The 11,599-nt window shown below is 56.7% G+C and overlaps 6 protein-coding genes across 6 annotated transcripts; 4 read left to right on the top strand and 2 right to left on the bottom strand.

Moving 5' to 3' along the window:
• Nucleotides 1–266: 266 nt before the first annotated feature.
• P884DRAFT_306542 (uncharacterized protein) lies at nt 267–1,056 on the bottom strand (the record flags this gene model as incomplete). Its single annotated transcript, XM_069445113.1, has 1 exon — nt 267–1,056. A coding segment is annotated over one exon (790 nt), but the record flags the coding sequence as incomplete, so codon positions are not given.
• Nucleotides 1,057–2,599: 1,543 nt separating this feature from the next.
• P884DRAFT_277381 (uncharacterized protein) lies at nt 2,600–3,710 on the top strand (the record flags this gene model as incomplete). Its single annotated transcript, XM_069443064.1, has 4 exons — nt 2,600–2,644; nt 2,730; nt 3,055–3,472; nt 3,524–3,710. 4 exons carry the CDS (start codon nt 2,600–2,602, stop codon nt 3,708–3,710), a joined length of 651 nt encoding a protein of 216 aa, XP_069297835.1.
• P884DRAFT_17083 (uncharacterized protein) lies at nt 3,705–4,128 on the top strand. Its single transcript, XM_069437306.1, has one exon. The coding sequence runs from the start codon at nt 3,774–3,776 to the stop codon at nt 4,086–4,088; it is 315 nt and encodes a 104-aa protein (XP_069297836.1). The 5' UTR covers nt 3,705–3,773; the 3' UTR covers nt 4,089–4,128.
• A 653-nt stretch (nt 4,129–4,781) lies between these two features.
• On the top strand, nt 4,782–7,985 carry P884DRAFT_277382 (mono-functional DNA-alkylating methyl methanesulfonate N-term-domain-containing protein; the record flags this gene model as incomplete). The annotated part of the gene is made up of 2 exons (XM_069443065.1): nt 4,782–7,613; nt 7,686–7,985. 2 exons carry the CDS (start codon nt 4,782–4,784, stop codon nt 7,983–7,985), a joined length of 3,132 nt encoding a protein of 1,043 aa, XP_069297837.1.
• Nucleotides 7,986–9,012: 1,027 nt separating this feature from the next.
• On the top strand, nt 9,013–10,444 carry P884DRAFT_284826 (Rieske [2Fe-2S] iron-sulfur domain-containing protein; the record flags this gene model as incomplete). The annotated part of the gene is made up of 4 exons (XM_069443731.1): nt 9,013–9,283; nt 9,441–9,529; nt 9,601–9,751; nt 9,823–10,444. 4 exons carry the CDS (start codon nt 9,013–9,015, stop codon nt 10,002–10,004), a joined length of 693 nt encoding a protein of 230 aa, XP_069297838.1. The 3' UTR covers nt 10,005–10,444.
• Nucleotides 10,445–10,766: 322 nt separating this feature from the next.
• On the bottom strand, nt 10,767–11,420 carry P884DRAFT_259273 (uncharacterized protein). The gene has a single exon (XM_069441331.1). The coding sequence runs from the start codon at nt 11,267–11,269 to the stop codon at nt 11,006–11,008; it is 264 nt and encodes an 87-aa protein (XP_069297839.1). The 5' UTR covers nt 11,270–11,420; the 3' UTR covers nt 10,767–11,005.
• Between the last annotated feature and the right edge of the window lie 179 nt (nt 11,421–11,599).

The raw sequence follows: 11,599 nt of genomic DNA on the forward strand, positions 1-11,599 counted from the left end.
CGCGGCGCCGGGGATGCGGGGCGCGAGGTCCACGGCGATGCGCCGAGTGCTCGAGTCGTCGCTGCTACTAACGTTGGTGCTGTGGCTGTTGCTGTTACTGTCGGTGGTGGTCGTGGTGGTACCTGTAATAATAATGGTGGTGGTCGTGGTGGTGGTGGTGGACCGGGGAGCGGTGAAGTGATGAGCGACCGGGGTGGCGATGACGAAGGTGCGGGAACAGGGCCCAAGGGTAACGGCGAGTGTCGTGGCTGTGGCTGTGCCGGCGGCGGGGACAAGAGAGATGGTGGTGGCGGCGGCGGCGGTGGTGGTGGTGGCGGCTGTACCCGTCGTCGTCGTCGTCGCCGTTGTCGTCGTTTTGGATGGGGTTGTTTGGCTGGTGCAAGTGGGAGGGTTATTAGAGGCGAATGGCCTGCCACCTACGGTGGTCGAACTTGTCGTCCGGCTCACACCGTGCCAGGAAGGCTGGCTACCTGCGCCATGACTGACAGTAATAGCCGAGAACGACCGCGGAGAGGTTTCAACGGCGCCCAGGTTCGGCGACGGCGCCGAGCCAGCAGCACTGTCAACACCCGTTGTTGTGGTGGCAGTAGCCTCACTGGAGCAGCTAGCCGGGTGGGAAGAGGTGCTGACCGCCGAGCGGGAGAACGGAACCATGGGCTCGTTGACAGCGTAGTTGGCTGGGACGCTCTGTCGGCCGCCTTGTTGTTGTTGTTGTCTGGCCGGGGTCGCGTTGGTGTTGACGGGGACGCGGTGGCCGGCGAATGCAGTTCCGCCCGAGAAGGGGGCCGAGTACTGACCAGTATATTGATGTGTTGGTAAGCCAGGTTGGGAATTGTGATAGACCCTGTTGCGCCGCCACGGAGGAATGGTGGTAAAACGGGACCCTTGAGTGGTGGGTGTGCTCGGCCGGCGGTCATATGGGTGGAAGTGCCGGGGATTCGTGGAGTGCCCTGGATTCATGCCACTCGGCAGGTTGGAGCCCCGGGCACGGCTGTTGTATGCGGGCGTGCCGTCCCCTAAATTGGTGAAAACTGGGCGAGGAGGCAGATTCGCCATCGTGTCTTTGGCTGGGCCGTCTGCTTCAGATTGTGACGAAGTGTTGGCAGTTTGATTCTGGGTTTGAAGCCTGGAATATCGCCATCCGAGAGCAAGGTAATTAATGTGTAAGGGTAAAAGAGACAGGTTCCCGGCACATGGAAGAGGATAAAAGCTTCCTAGAGATCATGGAGATCGTATCTCATTGTCATTTTCCTCAATCCTTGAAGAGTAATTATTTGTAAAATAGCAGATAAGCTTTCCATTGGGATGAACTGTGTTATTGTGCTTGGAAATGCAGATTGAAATGGGTTGACGATAAGCCACTCCTTATTCGGCGCATTTGCTTTGGACTCTGAATTGGAGGACCTTCTTTTCATCCTTGCCGTGAAATGGGCAGATGAAGCCTGAGGAACAACCGGTCTATTAAAATAGGAAAACGCAGAATTTCTAAGAGGCAGCTGGTCTTCAAGCCCAACGCTCGTCTGATCCTTGCATAGCCTCTTCACCGCAAGCTGCTCTCTATGAGCTGCCCCTTTGCAAAACTAACTACCTTGAGGAACTTGAGCAAGATCCTCAGTAGAATCGATCCTTGCCAAAGCGAGGCAAGAAGTTGTTCTTTCTTGACGATCTTTGACGTAGCATCCCAAGATCTTTCTCGCCCAGGAGACAAGGTCGAATGAGGCCGTCTGGGAAACAAGACGCGGCCGAGCATCAAGCAAAGCTTCTAGGTTGCCGTCCTTGCCTCAGTGTTGAGCAAGACGAGGTACCATTCTTTAAGGTCACCTATATGCGCCAAACATGGCGTAGTTATGGTCTCATGCACGTATTCGCAGTCGAAATGTCCTAGAAAGCATGTGTTGTGAGTCTCATGCGAGTATATTAATCCGTCCTGAAACCGGTACCCACGGGGCAATTCCTCCGTTCTCCGTACACGGTAAACAAACCGCTTTTCAAGTGGGGCGGTGGAAGCAAGCCCTGGTGGAGTACGGAGTAGTTAGGTGGGCTTTGTTCGACTTGTCGGGTCACGTGCAAGCAACTCCAACAGTTACCCATGCAGTCGTGCACAGACCAATTCCTTCGTCTATAAATTGGTCGCCGGCCTGCCTCGATTCTTGGAACTTTCTTTTCCTTTTTTCCTTAGCTCTCTTTGCCTTTTGGCTTAGATCAAGTGTAGTATCTGTTCTTTTCAGTTTAATCTCTGAAACTACTCTACGGAGTAGATTCTTGATTAAATTAATTTTTGTACCTCGAGACTCAGTCACCTCGGCTTGCCGAGCCTGAGTCTCACTGTGTCTCCGGTATTACACTGCCTCCGGATGACGCGAACAAGTTCCTTTTTCATTACATCCTCGGGCATAGCTCGGGCTGTGAGGAAGAAGGATTAACGTCTTGCCTTGGTTTTGAGTGGTTCCTGGTGTTTGCAAGTAACTAGTGTTACTCTTTTCCAGACCGTTTTTAATCCCAGGTGTTCGTCCCTGGAAAACATTTCGGCCAGGTAGAGCTGAGTCCTCAATTTGGACCGATTCGTGTAGTGTTGTTTACACGTAGGCAGAGTCACTCCATGTTGCGAGACATGGTCCACAACTGCGGCCATCACATTGGCATTGTTATTATCCGTACTCCGTTCCTTTCTGTCGCTGGTCCAGAATGTCGCGAACACCTAACTAATAACTAATAACTACTCCCGGGAGGGTAGTCGACACTCGAAAGCGCAGCAACAGTTCCCGCCGTAGCGGATTCGGCAACATTTCGGGAAAAGCTAGCCCGCAAAACAGGCAAGCTAGTCCGTCGGTCGATGCGTCGCCCTTGTTCAGCTGCCAGCATCCGACCCAGTGGCTCGCTGAGATGGATGACCCATAATTACGCGTGGAGTGCTCCAGCGGAGCAGCACGAGGTAGCGTTTTGCAGTCCCACTCGGCGCACCACATCCACTGGGATCCGGTGAAGTTGACCTCCCTAGCTGAGGGAGTCATCGTGGAATGAGCCGAAATAAAACGAGGTCTGATCGTTCCGAAGCCACGTCTGCCGAGGAGGTCGCCGCCTCCTTCCACCTCACCAATCGAGCGGGCTACAATTACGTCCATTTGCGTCAGTGGGAGCTTGTCGAGAAGTCATTAGCCAACCCTTGGACGCCAGACCATCCTGATGGAGTGTCGGTTGAGTTGGCCGTTGAGAAGAGCAGTCGCCTGATCCTCTCATCTGACCGGGTGCAGAGTCAACCCGAGCTTAGCCGAGAACGCCCTCATCATGCACAGCGAGGTTGCCGAGTACATCGGGAGAAATCTAGCTGTCGCACCTGTCCACCATCTCACGTATGGTTCTGGGCCGAAGGGATCTATCTCCACGCCTTAGACAGGCCCTCGCATCCTACCTCAACTCCAGCTTCCAACCCCACAGACCCGTCCGGCATGAGGACATTCTGGTGCTATCTGGAGTAACTTCTGTCATCGACAGTCTCGCATGGTCCATATACGATGAAGGCGAGGGCATCATCATCCCGCAGCTCGCCCCGGCCACCGTACATAGTCCAAGAGATCTGGGCCAAGACGCTCGACGACAAGAGTTTCACCGAGAACTTCTTGATGGTGAATCGGCAGCGCTTGGCCGACCAGTATGTGTTTGCAACGCGGTTCTTGGACGAGCACGGAATCGCGTACTCTAAGAAATCGTAAGACCCCTTCCTCGCAATCGACCAGACGAAGCACTGACGCTAATCACGGAATAGAAATGCCGGCATGTCAACATGGATCGGCCTCAGATTGTACCTATTTGGAGCGAAGAGGATTGAAAGCTTGTCACTTCATCGGCTGACACCCCAGGAGAAGGAAGAATATAAGCGACGCGAGCTGGAGGTGGGCAAACGGTTCGCTGCGAAGAAGGTTGCGATTGCCCTGGGAAACAATTTCTTCACGGAGGAGCTGGGATGGTTCCGCCTGACGTTCACCGTAAGCCGGGACGCTCTTGAGATCGGTCTTCGGAGGATGCTGCAAACTCTGCAAGAGATTGAGCAGTTAGACTGGGAATCAGCAGAGGGAAGGAATCTGGTGTAGTTGTGGCCCCAAGAGAGCGATGTTTGAAAGCGCCCTACGGGTTACTAAGAAAGCATCTCTGGCCCACACACCCTGAAGCAAGCAAGCTCCTGATTGGTTAACGTGCCGTTTGCCCCGCGCGACGGCGACCGCGGGGCCGGCTTCAAGCAGCCCGGGAGTGGAACTCTTGGAACTCGTATCTTATCTCCGGAATCCTCATTGCATCAGCCCCAAGGAAGCTCCCATGAGCTTTGAAATCGGCGGATGTAACTAGCCAGCTTCCTTGTCATAACCCGCTGTCGCCAGTCTCTGTCGAAATGGCCTACATAGCCCCGATCCATCGTCCCAGCAGCGTAAGGCACGCCCTGCGCAGCAATCTCCTCTCCGAAGAGGAAGAGAGCTTGGTGCTTGCGTACGTGCCACGACTCTTGCGCTTGCTGCCAGATCCCGGAAACCACCGATGCTAACTAATGGGGGATTAGAAAGGCCAACCGACTAGAGATATGGCGACTCTCGGATGGCGTGCTCACGTTGACTTCCTCAAAGGTGGTCAACGGCACTATCTCGATGCTCCAGAAGCTCCGACCCAAGGATTCCAGGACCGACCTCCTCTTCGTCGGCACCGACCGGTTCGAATACTTTACGCTAGCGTGGAACCCGAATACGGCACAATTAGACACAATAGACCCGTTCAAAGACCCCGGCGAGCGCCACATGCGAGACTCGCAGAGCCAGGACCGGTGCCTGGTGGACCCGACCGGACGGTTCCTGGCCATGCATCTGTGGGAGGGGGTGTTGACCATGATGAGACTGGGAGAAAGGAAAAACAAGATGGTGCTCACCTGGATGGATCAGGTCCGCCTGTCCGAGCTGTTTATCAGAGCGAGCACCTTTCTCTACACCGAGACGGGGCATCCGAAGATTGCCTTCCTCTACCAGAGCAGGGCAGATTCCGGCGATGCGAAGTTGGCAACCTACCGAATGACTGCCGACGACCGAAATACAGAGGCATCCAAGTTCAATCCCGATCGAGATAGAGAAATCGACATGGACGTGCCCGACTCGAGTGCGTCCATGCTGATCCCGGTGCGAAAAGTGGAAGAGGGGGTCAAGCGGCACAACGTGCGGAATGTCGAATCGGCCAAGGCGCACATCGGCGGTCTCGTCGTGGTGGGCGAGACAAGGCTGCTCTACATCGACGAGGTTACAAAGGTGACGGTGCAGTCGGCTCTCAAGGAGGCATCCATCTTCGTGGCTTGGGCCGAGTACAATGCGGTTAACTACTTCTTGGCTGATGATTATGGGAACCTGCACCTCCTCACCTTGGTTACGGAGAACGCGGATAGCGTCGTGGTAACGAGCCTGGACGTCAACTGGATCGGGAAGACGTCGCGTGCTAGCCATTTGGTGTATCTCGGTAACGACCTCCTGTTTGTTGGTTCGCACTACGGCGACAGCCAATTGTTCCGTCTTGATCTCCAGAATGAGGACCCAAAAGCCCTTCTGCAGCTTGTCCAGACGCTTCACAATATTGGCCCCATCCTGGACTTCGCCATCATGGATATGGGCAACAGGGGCGACGAAGGCCAGCTGGGGAACGAGTACTCGTCCGGCCAGGCTCGCATCGTTACCTGTAGCGGCGTGCATAAGGACGGGTCGCTTCGGAGCGTTCGAAGCGGCGTCGGTCTGGAAGACGTTGGCATCCTCGCCGATCTGGAGCATTGCCGGGGACTCTTCCCCCTCAAGAGCTATGGGGCCCCAAAGACGGACGTATTGGCTGTGTCATTCTTGACCGAGACACGGGTATTCAGGTTTGATGCACAAGGCGATGTCGAGGAGCTTGCGTCATTTGCGGGATTGGTTTTCGATCGGCAAACCCTCCTAGCCACAGATCTCCAAGGCGGGCGACTCTTGCAGGTGACTCCCGCCGCCGCCACCGTCCTCGACACCGAAAGCGGTCTCACCGTTGCGTCGTGGACGCCCGGCGATCAGAGAAGCATCATCAACGCGTCAGCGAACTCCAAATCTCTCCTGGTGTCCGTAGACGGCACCGAGCTTGTGTCCTTGAGCATCAGCGATGACTTGCGGGTCGTCCGGACAAGGGATATCAGCAAGCAGGATCAAATAGCCTGCATCCACGTGCCCGCACAGCCGGACAACGTCGGCGTCGTCGGCTTCTGGTCATCCGGTACCGTTTCCATTATCGACCTGCACACTCTCGAGCCGATACACGGAGAGTCGCTCCGCACTTCTCAGGACGACGCATCTATCCCTCGCGACCTTGCCCTCGTTCAGATCCTGCCGCCTGGAGTGTCCGGGCCGACATTATTCGTCGCGATGCAAGACGGCAACGTCGTGACCTTCAACATCACCAAGGACCTTGCCCTCTCCAGCCGAAAGCGCGTCATCCTCGGCATGCGCCAAGCTCGACTTCACTTGCTTCCACAGGCCGACGGCATCTATAGCATCTTCGCCACGACTGAGCACCCCAGCCTCATCTACGGCTCCGAAGGTCGCGTAGTCTACTCGGCGGTGACAGCCGAGGAAGCTACCTACATCTGCCCCTTCGACACGCAAGCCTTCCCGGAGTGCATCGCCCTCGCAACCGACAAGCAGCTCAAGATCTGTCATATCGACCGCGAGCGCCGCACACACGTAAAGCCGTTGGCCATGAACGAGATGGTCCGGCGCATCGCCTACTCCCCCAAGGAGAAAGTCTTCGGCCTCGGCTGCATCAAGCGCGAGCTCGTGGCGGGCGAGGAGGTTGTCCAGTCGTCGTTCAAACTCGTCGACGAGGTCATCTTCGACCGCGTAGGCCGCTCCTTCCCGCTCGGAGCCCCGTCTTACACGGAGCTCGTCGAGTGTGTCGTGCGCGCCGAGCTGCGCGACTCGTACGGCAACCCGGCCGAGCGCTTCATCGTCGGTACCAGCTTCCTCCCGGACCCGGACTACGGCCCGGGTACCGACGTCCGCGGGCGGATGCTCTTCTTCGGCGTGGACGCCGACCGCAACCCGTACCTCATCCTGAGCCACGAGCTCAAGGGCGCCTGCCGGTGCGTGGCGGTCATGGAGGACGGGACGATCGTCGCCGGCCTGACCAAGACGGTCGTCGCGTGCCGGTACGAGGAGACATCGAGCACGACGGGCGAGCTCACCCGCCTGGCCTCGTACCGTCCCTCGAGCTACCCGGCCGAGATCTGCGTGCGCGGAAACACGATCGCCGTCGCGGACCTTATGAAATCGGTCTCGCTGGTCGAGTACGTTCCGGGGGACGGCACCCCGCGGCTGGTCGAGCGGGCGCGGCATTTCGGGAGCGTGTGGGCTACCGCCGTGGGCTTTGTGCGGGAGGGGAGCTGGCTGGAAGCGGACGCGCAGGGAAATCTGATGGTGCTGAGGCGGAACGTGGAGGGAGTCACGGCGGAGGATCAGCGGCGGATGGAGATCACGAGCGAGATGAACCTGGGGGAGATGGTGAATCGCATCCGGGAGGTAGAGGTGGAGACAACGCCGGGGGCTCTGATTGTTCCGAGAGCGTTCCTGGGGACGGTGAGTGAACATCCTAACGATGCAAGAAAGTAAGCGGGTGCCGGCGGGCTATCGCTAACTCGGGAATCTCAGGTGGAGGGAGGCATCTACATGTTCGGAACGGTTGCGCCCCACGTGCAGGATTTGCTGCTGCGATTCCAAGGAAAACTGGCCGACGTCCTCAAAACGGCCGGGGACATCCCGTTCAGGTCCTACAGGGCGTTCAGAAATGCCGAGCGGGAAGGCGATGGCCCGTTCCGGTTCTTGGATGGGGAGTTGCTGGAAAGATTCTTGGACGTGGATGAAGCCACTCAGGAGATAATCTGCAAGGGGCTAGGGCCATCGGTCGAGGACATGCGGAATATGGTGGAGGAACTGCGGCGGATGCATTGATGGGCGTGATCAAGCGGCTTGCCTCTTTATCTTTCGAAGCTAAAAAAAGAGCTTTCCGAGACAATTGGCTTTCTATTATCACCTCCTCGTACTGCTGCTCTACGAAACTCAGACTAAATGAACGTAGGATATCAATTGTCTCCGAGGGGACGGGGGCGATCCGCTGAGTGTGGGAATGACCGCTGAAAAGGATCGAACGTGCGTTATGAATGGGGGAGAAAGGAACAGTGATGCTGAGAGCGAGAGAGTAACGGGGCTCACTAATCGTGATGATAGGGAGCACGGAGTATTTCGGCGGCCGCTTTGAAAAGCTAATTAATTGTGTTACGGTGTTGCAGTCACGCCGCTTACGTTGTTATGTTTGGATGATTTGGCCCGGTTGAGATGGCAACACAGCGGTCTCTTGTGGTGCATCACGGTGGATTTGTGACTAGACACTGTATCCACATCATGACTATTGTGCTTGAATAGTGTTTTATCAAGTTTTGTATTGGCATCAACATCTGTTTCTACGTTTGTTTCTGTGTCGTTTCCCGCGTAGAGCTGCTGGGGGACTTCTGAGTTGTTCAAGTGATACACGTAGTTATAGGATGCTACAGAGTCAAGTTCGAGGATGTGTGGTCTAATTGCTTTGTCGGGTCCAGAGCAAGAATGCTTGGCGCACCCACGCAGTTCCGGGCTGGCCTGACACCGGTTGCGGGAGAAGCCGGAGTGGCAAAGGGCCAATGAAAACTCGGCTATTTGTCCCGAAGTTCCTGCCTCAGGCCACGACTGGTTTGATGTCCCCAGGAAAGGGTGGAGCCGGCGCTCGGCCCGGGAACAACCAGTGCCTTTTGCTGAAAAACCTCAGTCCACGACTCGGCCGACGTCGATAATCACCACCGAATCCTCGCCGCTCCGGCTTTCCTACCCCCTTCCGCGCGCGGATCACCAGCGACGGCAATTCCCTCATCGCGCCGATCCCCGAACCCGACTCAATTCTCACACGCCAGATAAAAAGTCGCACGCAATGGCGCCGCTGCAGACCATGTCGCGCGCCCTCGCGCGGTCCGCCACCGCCGCCGCCAGCTCCGCCCGCCTCCCGACCACCGCCGTCCGCGCCGTGAGCTCGACCCCCGCCCTCCGCGATGCGTCGTCCACCTTCGAGAGCCCCTTCAAGGGCGAGCCCAAGAACAAGGTGCCCGACTTCTCCAAGTACATGGCCAAGGGATCTTCCGGCTCGAATGCGCTGTTTTCGTACTTCATGGTGGGCTCGCTGGGTGCCATCTCCGCCGCGGGAGCCAAGTCGACCATCCAGGGTGAGTTGCTCAGCGGTTTTGCGGGAGCATTGGTCAAAGTGGCGGGCTCAATTGGGTTGTCGGTGTGATGTGATGCGATGTGATGTGGGGAGGCTGGAGGACTGGGGAGATGATGGGTGTGAAACCCCCGGGGGCTGACGCGTGGGTGTCAAAACAGAGTTCCTCGTGAACATGTCCGCTTCGGCTGATGTCTTGGCCATGGCCAAGGTCGAGGTCGACCTCAATGCCATCCCTGAGGGCAAGAACGTAAGGATTCCCGTCTGGCGGGCACGTCATGGGGTGGGTGCGGATGGTGTGTCGCGCTGACACAACTGCAGGTCATCATCAAGTGGCGTGGCAAGCCCGTCTTCATCCGCCACCGCACAGCTGCCGAGATCGAGGAGGCCAACAGCGTCAACGTCGCCTCATTAAGAGACCCCCAGGCTGACGCGGACCGCGTCAAGAAGCCCGAGTGGCTTGTCATGTTGGGTATGTCTTCTGCACAACCGGCTAGGATGGACCGGAGGATAGGGAGCGGTTGACTGACGGGGCCGAATCAGGCGTCTGCACACACTTGGGCTGCGTCCCCATCGGCGAGGCTGGCGACTTCGGCGGGTGGTTCTGCCCCTGCCACGGTTCCCACTACGACATCTCGGGCCGCATCAGGAAAGGACCCGCCCCGCTGAACCTCGAGATCCCGACATACGACATCACCGACGACAACAAGCTGGTTGTCGGTTAAAGAACGGCCGATGTTTTCCGACGAAGAGTACCTCGAGCCGGGACGGATAAAGGAGGGTGGTGTATTAGTACAGAACGGGGTTTGGGCGATACAAAAGAGAGCGTTCGCAGGGGTTTCCGGTTGCAAGCGCCGCCTTTATAGACCATAAACCACGGAGCAAGACTGACTGCTGCTTGAGCTTGGGCACATTTTCCTTTTCCGCTTTAGCCTTCCTCCCCTTAGACGCTGTTCTGCGACCAAATCTATTGTACAAAAAGACATGATAAACTGCTAGAGCGATGTCTCCGATACAGATGTCGTGACTGTTGTTTATTTGCATATTACCCCCGCGGCGCAACCTAGGCGATCTTTCAGGGGATGTACGGATTACAGCTGACGATCCACGTCGAATGATGAGCACGTATGTATAGTTACATACATGAACGATTGGCCCGTGATGCCTAATGGCATGAAGAGACATGCCATGTGCCGGAGAGCCATGTCCTGCACCTGAGTGATGTGCTCTGCTTCAAGGGCCCAGGATCAAATGGCAGAGGCACGATCGACGTCACTCGGGCGCCGTAGAAGGAGGTCGGACAGTCTCTTCATCACCGGCTCCGTTTGTTAACTAGTTAGGCGTTTCCTGTTGTGGGAAAGGCGACAGGGGCTAGAAGACGCCCGTGCACAATATTGTGCAGGGCACGCCAAGGAGATGATGAGACACGGGGTGTGCCATGTCTTGTCTGATCTGATACCGGCCATCCCAGCAGATGTCGTCTCGAGTTCTTCGCTTCCGCGAACGCGTTGCCCGCGTTACGGTGCCCCGCTCTTCAACGGCCGCGGCCGTGACTGCCCCGTTTAACAGAGTGAGCTACTGCTAGGCAACAGCCAGTGGATGCCTCGGGATCCTTTCTTTTCGGGCAGTATTGGCGTTAGTTCCTGCCACTCTCTCAACATCCTGTAAATATTTAGAGCATCGAGTTGCCGCAAATCCCGTGTGTGAAATTTCGCCAAGTGGTAGATCAGTGGCAGGCGTGCGGCTCGGTTCGAGTGTCACACACCAGGCAGGCGAGCGTCTCTCGAAACAAGCAGGAATAACTAGGCCGTGCTCCCTTCTCCGACAAGGGGCGTACCACGCAGACGAAGCTCAGAGCAGCAACCCTTTGGCGCCTCCCCGAACCCGAACCAGCATGTTGGACACCCCTTGATGGCGGTCCCGCGCCGGAGTTAGGTCGAGCCGACGATGTAACCCGCATTCCCTGGGGAACGGCCCAGTCACGACGCATCGATGGGAAACAGCCTAGCCTTGGTCACTTGCAACGGTTCCTGATCACCGGTAGACGGCTGCTTGGCGAGCGCGCAGGGATCTCAGAGTCCATGTCCATCATGAGACGCAACATGGAGCCTGGCAGGCCGGTGTTCCTGTAGTTGAGTGCCTCTCAATCTGTATAAGAGTCCCCGTGGTCGTCTCATGTAGTAAGTAACGTCAAGATCCTTGTGTTCCTCAACAACAAGCTTTTCCATCTTCATTCCTTTCTTTCCAGTTCTGTGAACTGCTTGTTTTATTCATACTCTTTTAGCTCAAATCTTCGACTCGTTAAGGCCGGCCCTCATTT

This window comes from Thermothelomyces heterothallicus (genome assembly GCF_042370625.1).
Source record: "Thermothelomyces heterothallicus CBS 202.75 unplaced genomic scaffold P884_scaffold_10, whole genome shotgun sequence".
NCBI lineage: Eukaryota > Fungi > Ascomycota > Sordariomycetes > Sordariales > Chaetomiaceae > Thermothelomyces > Thermothelomyces heterothallicus.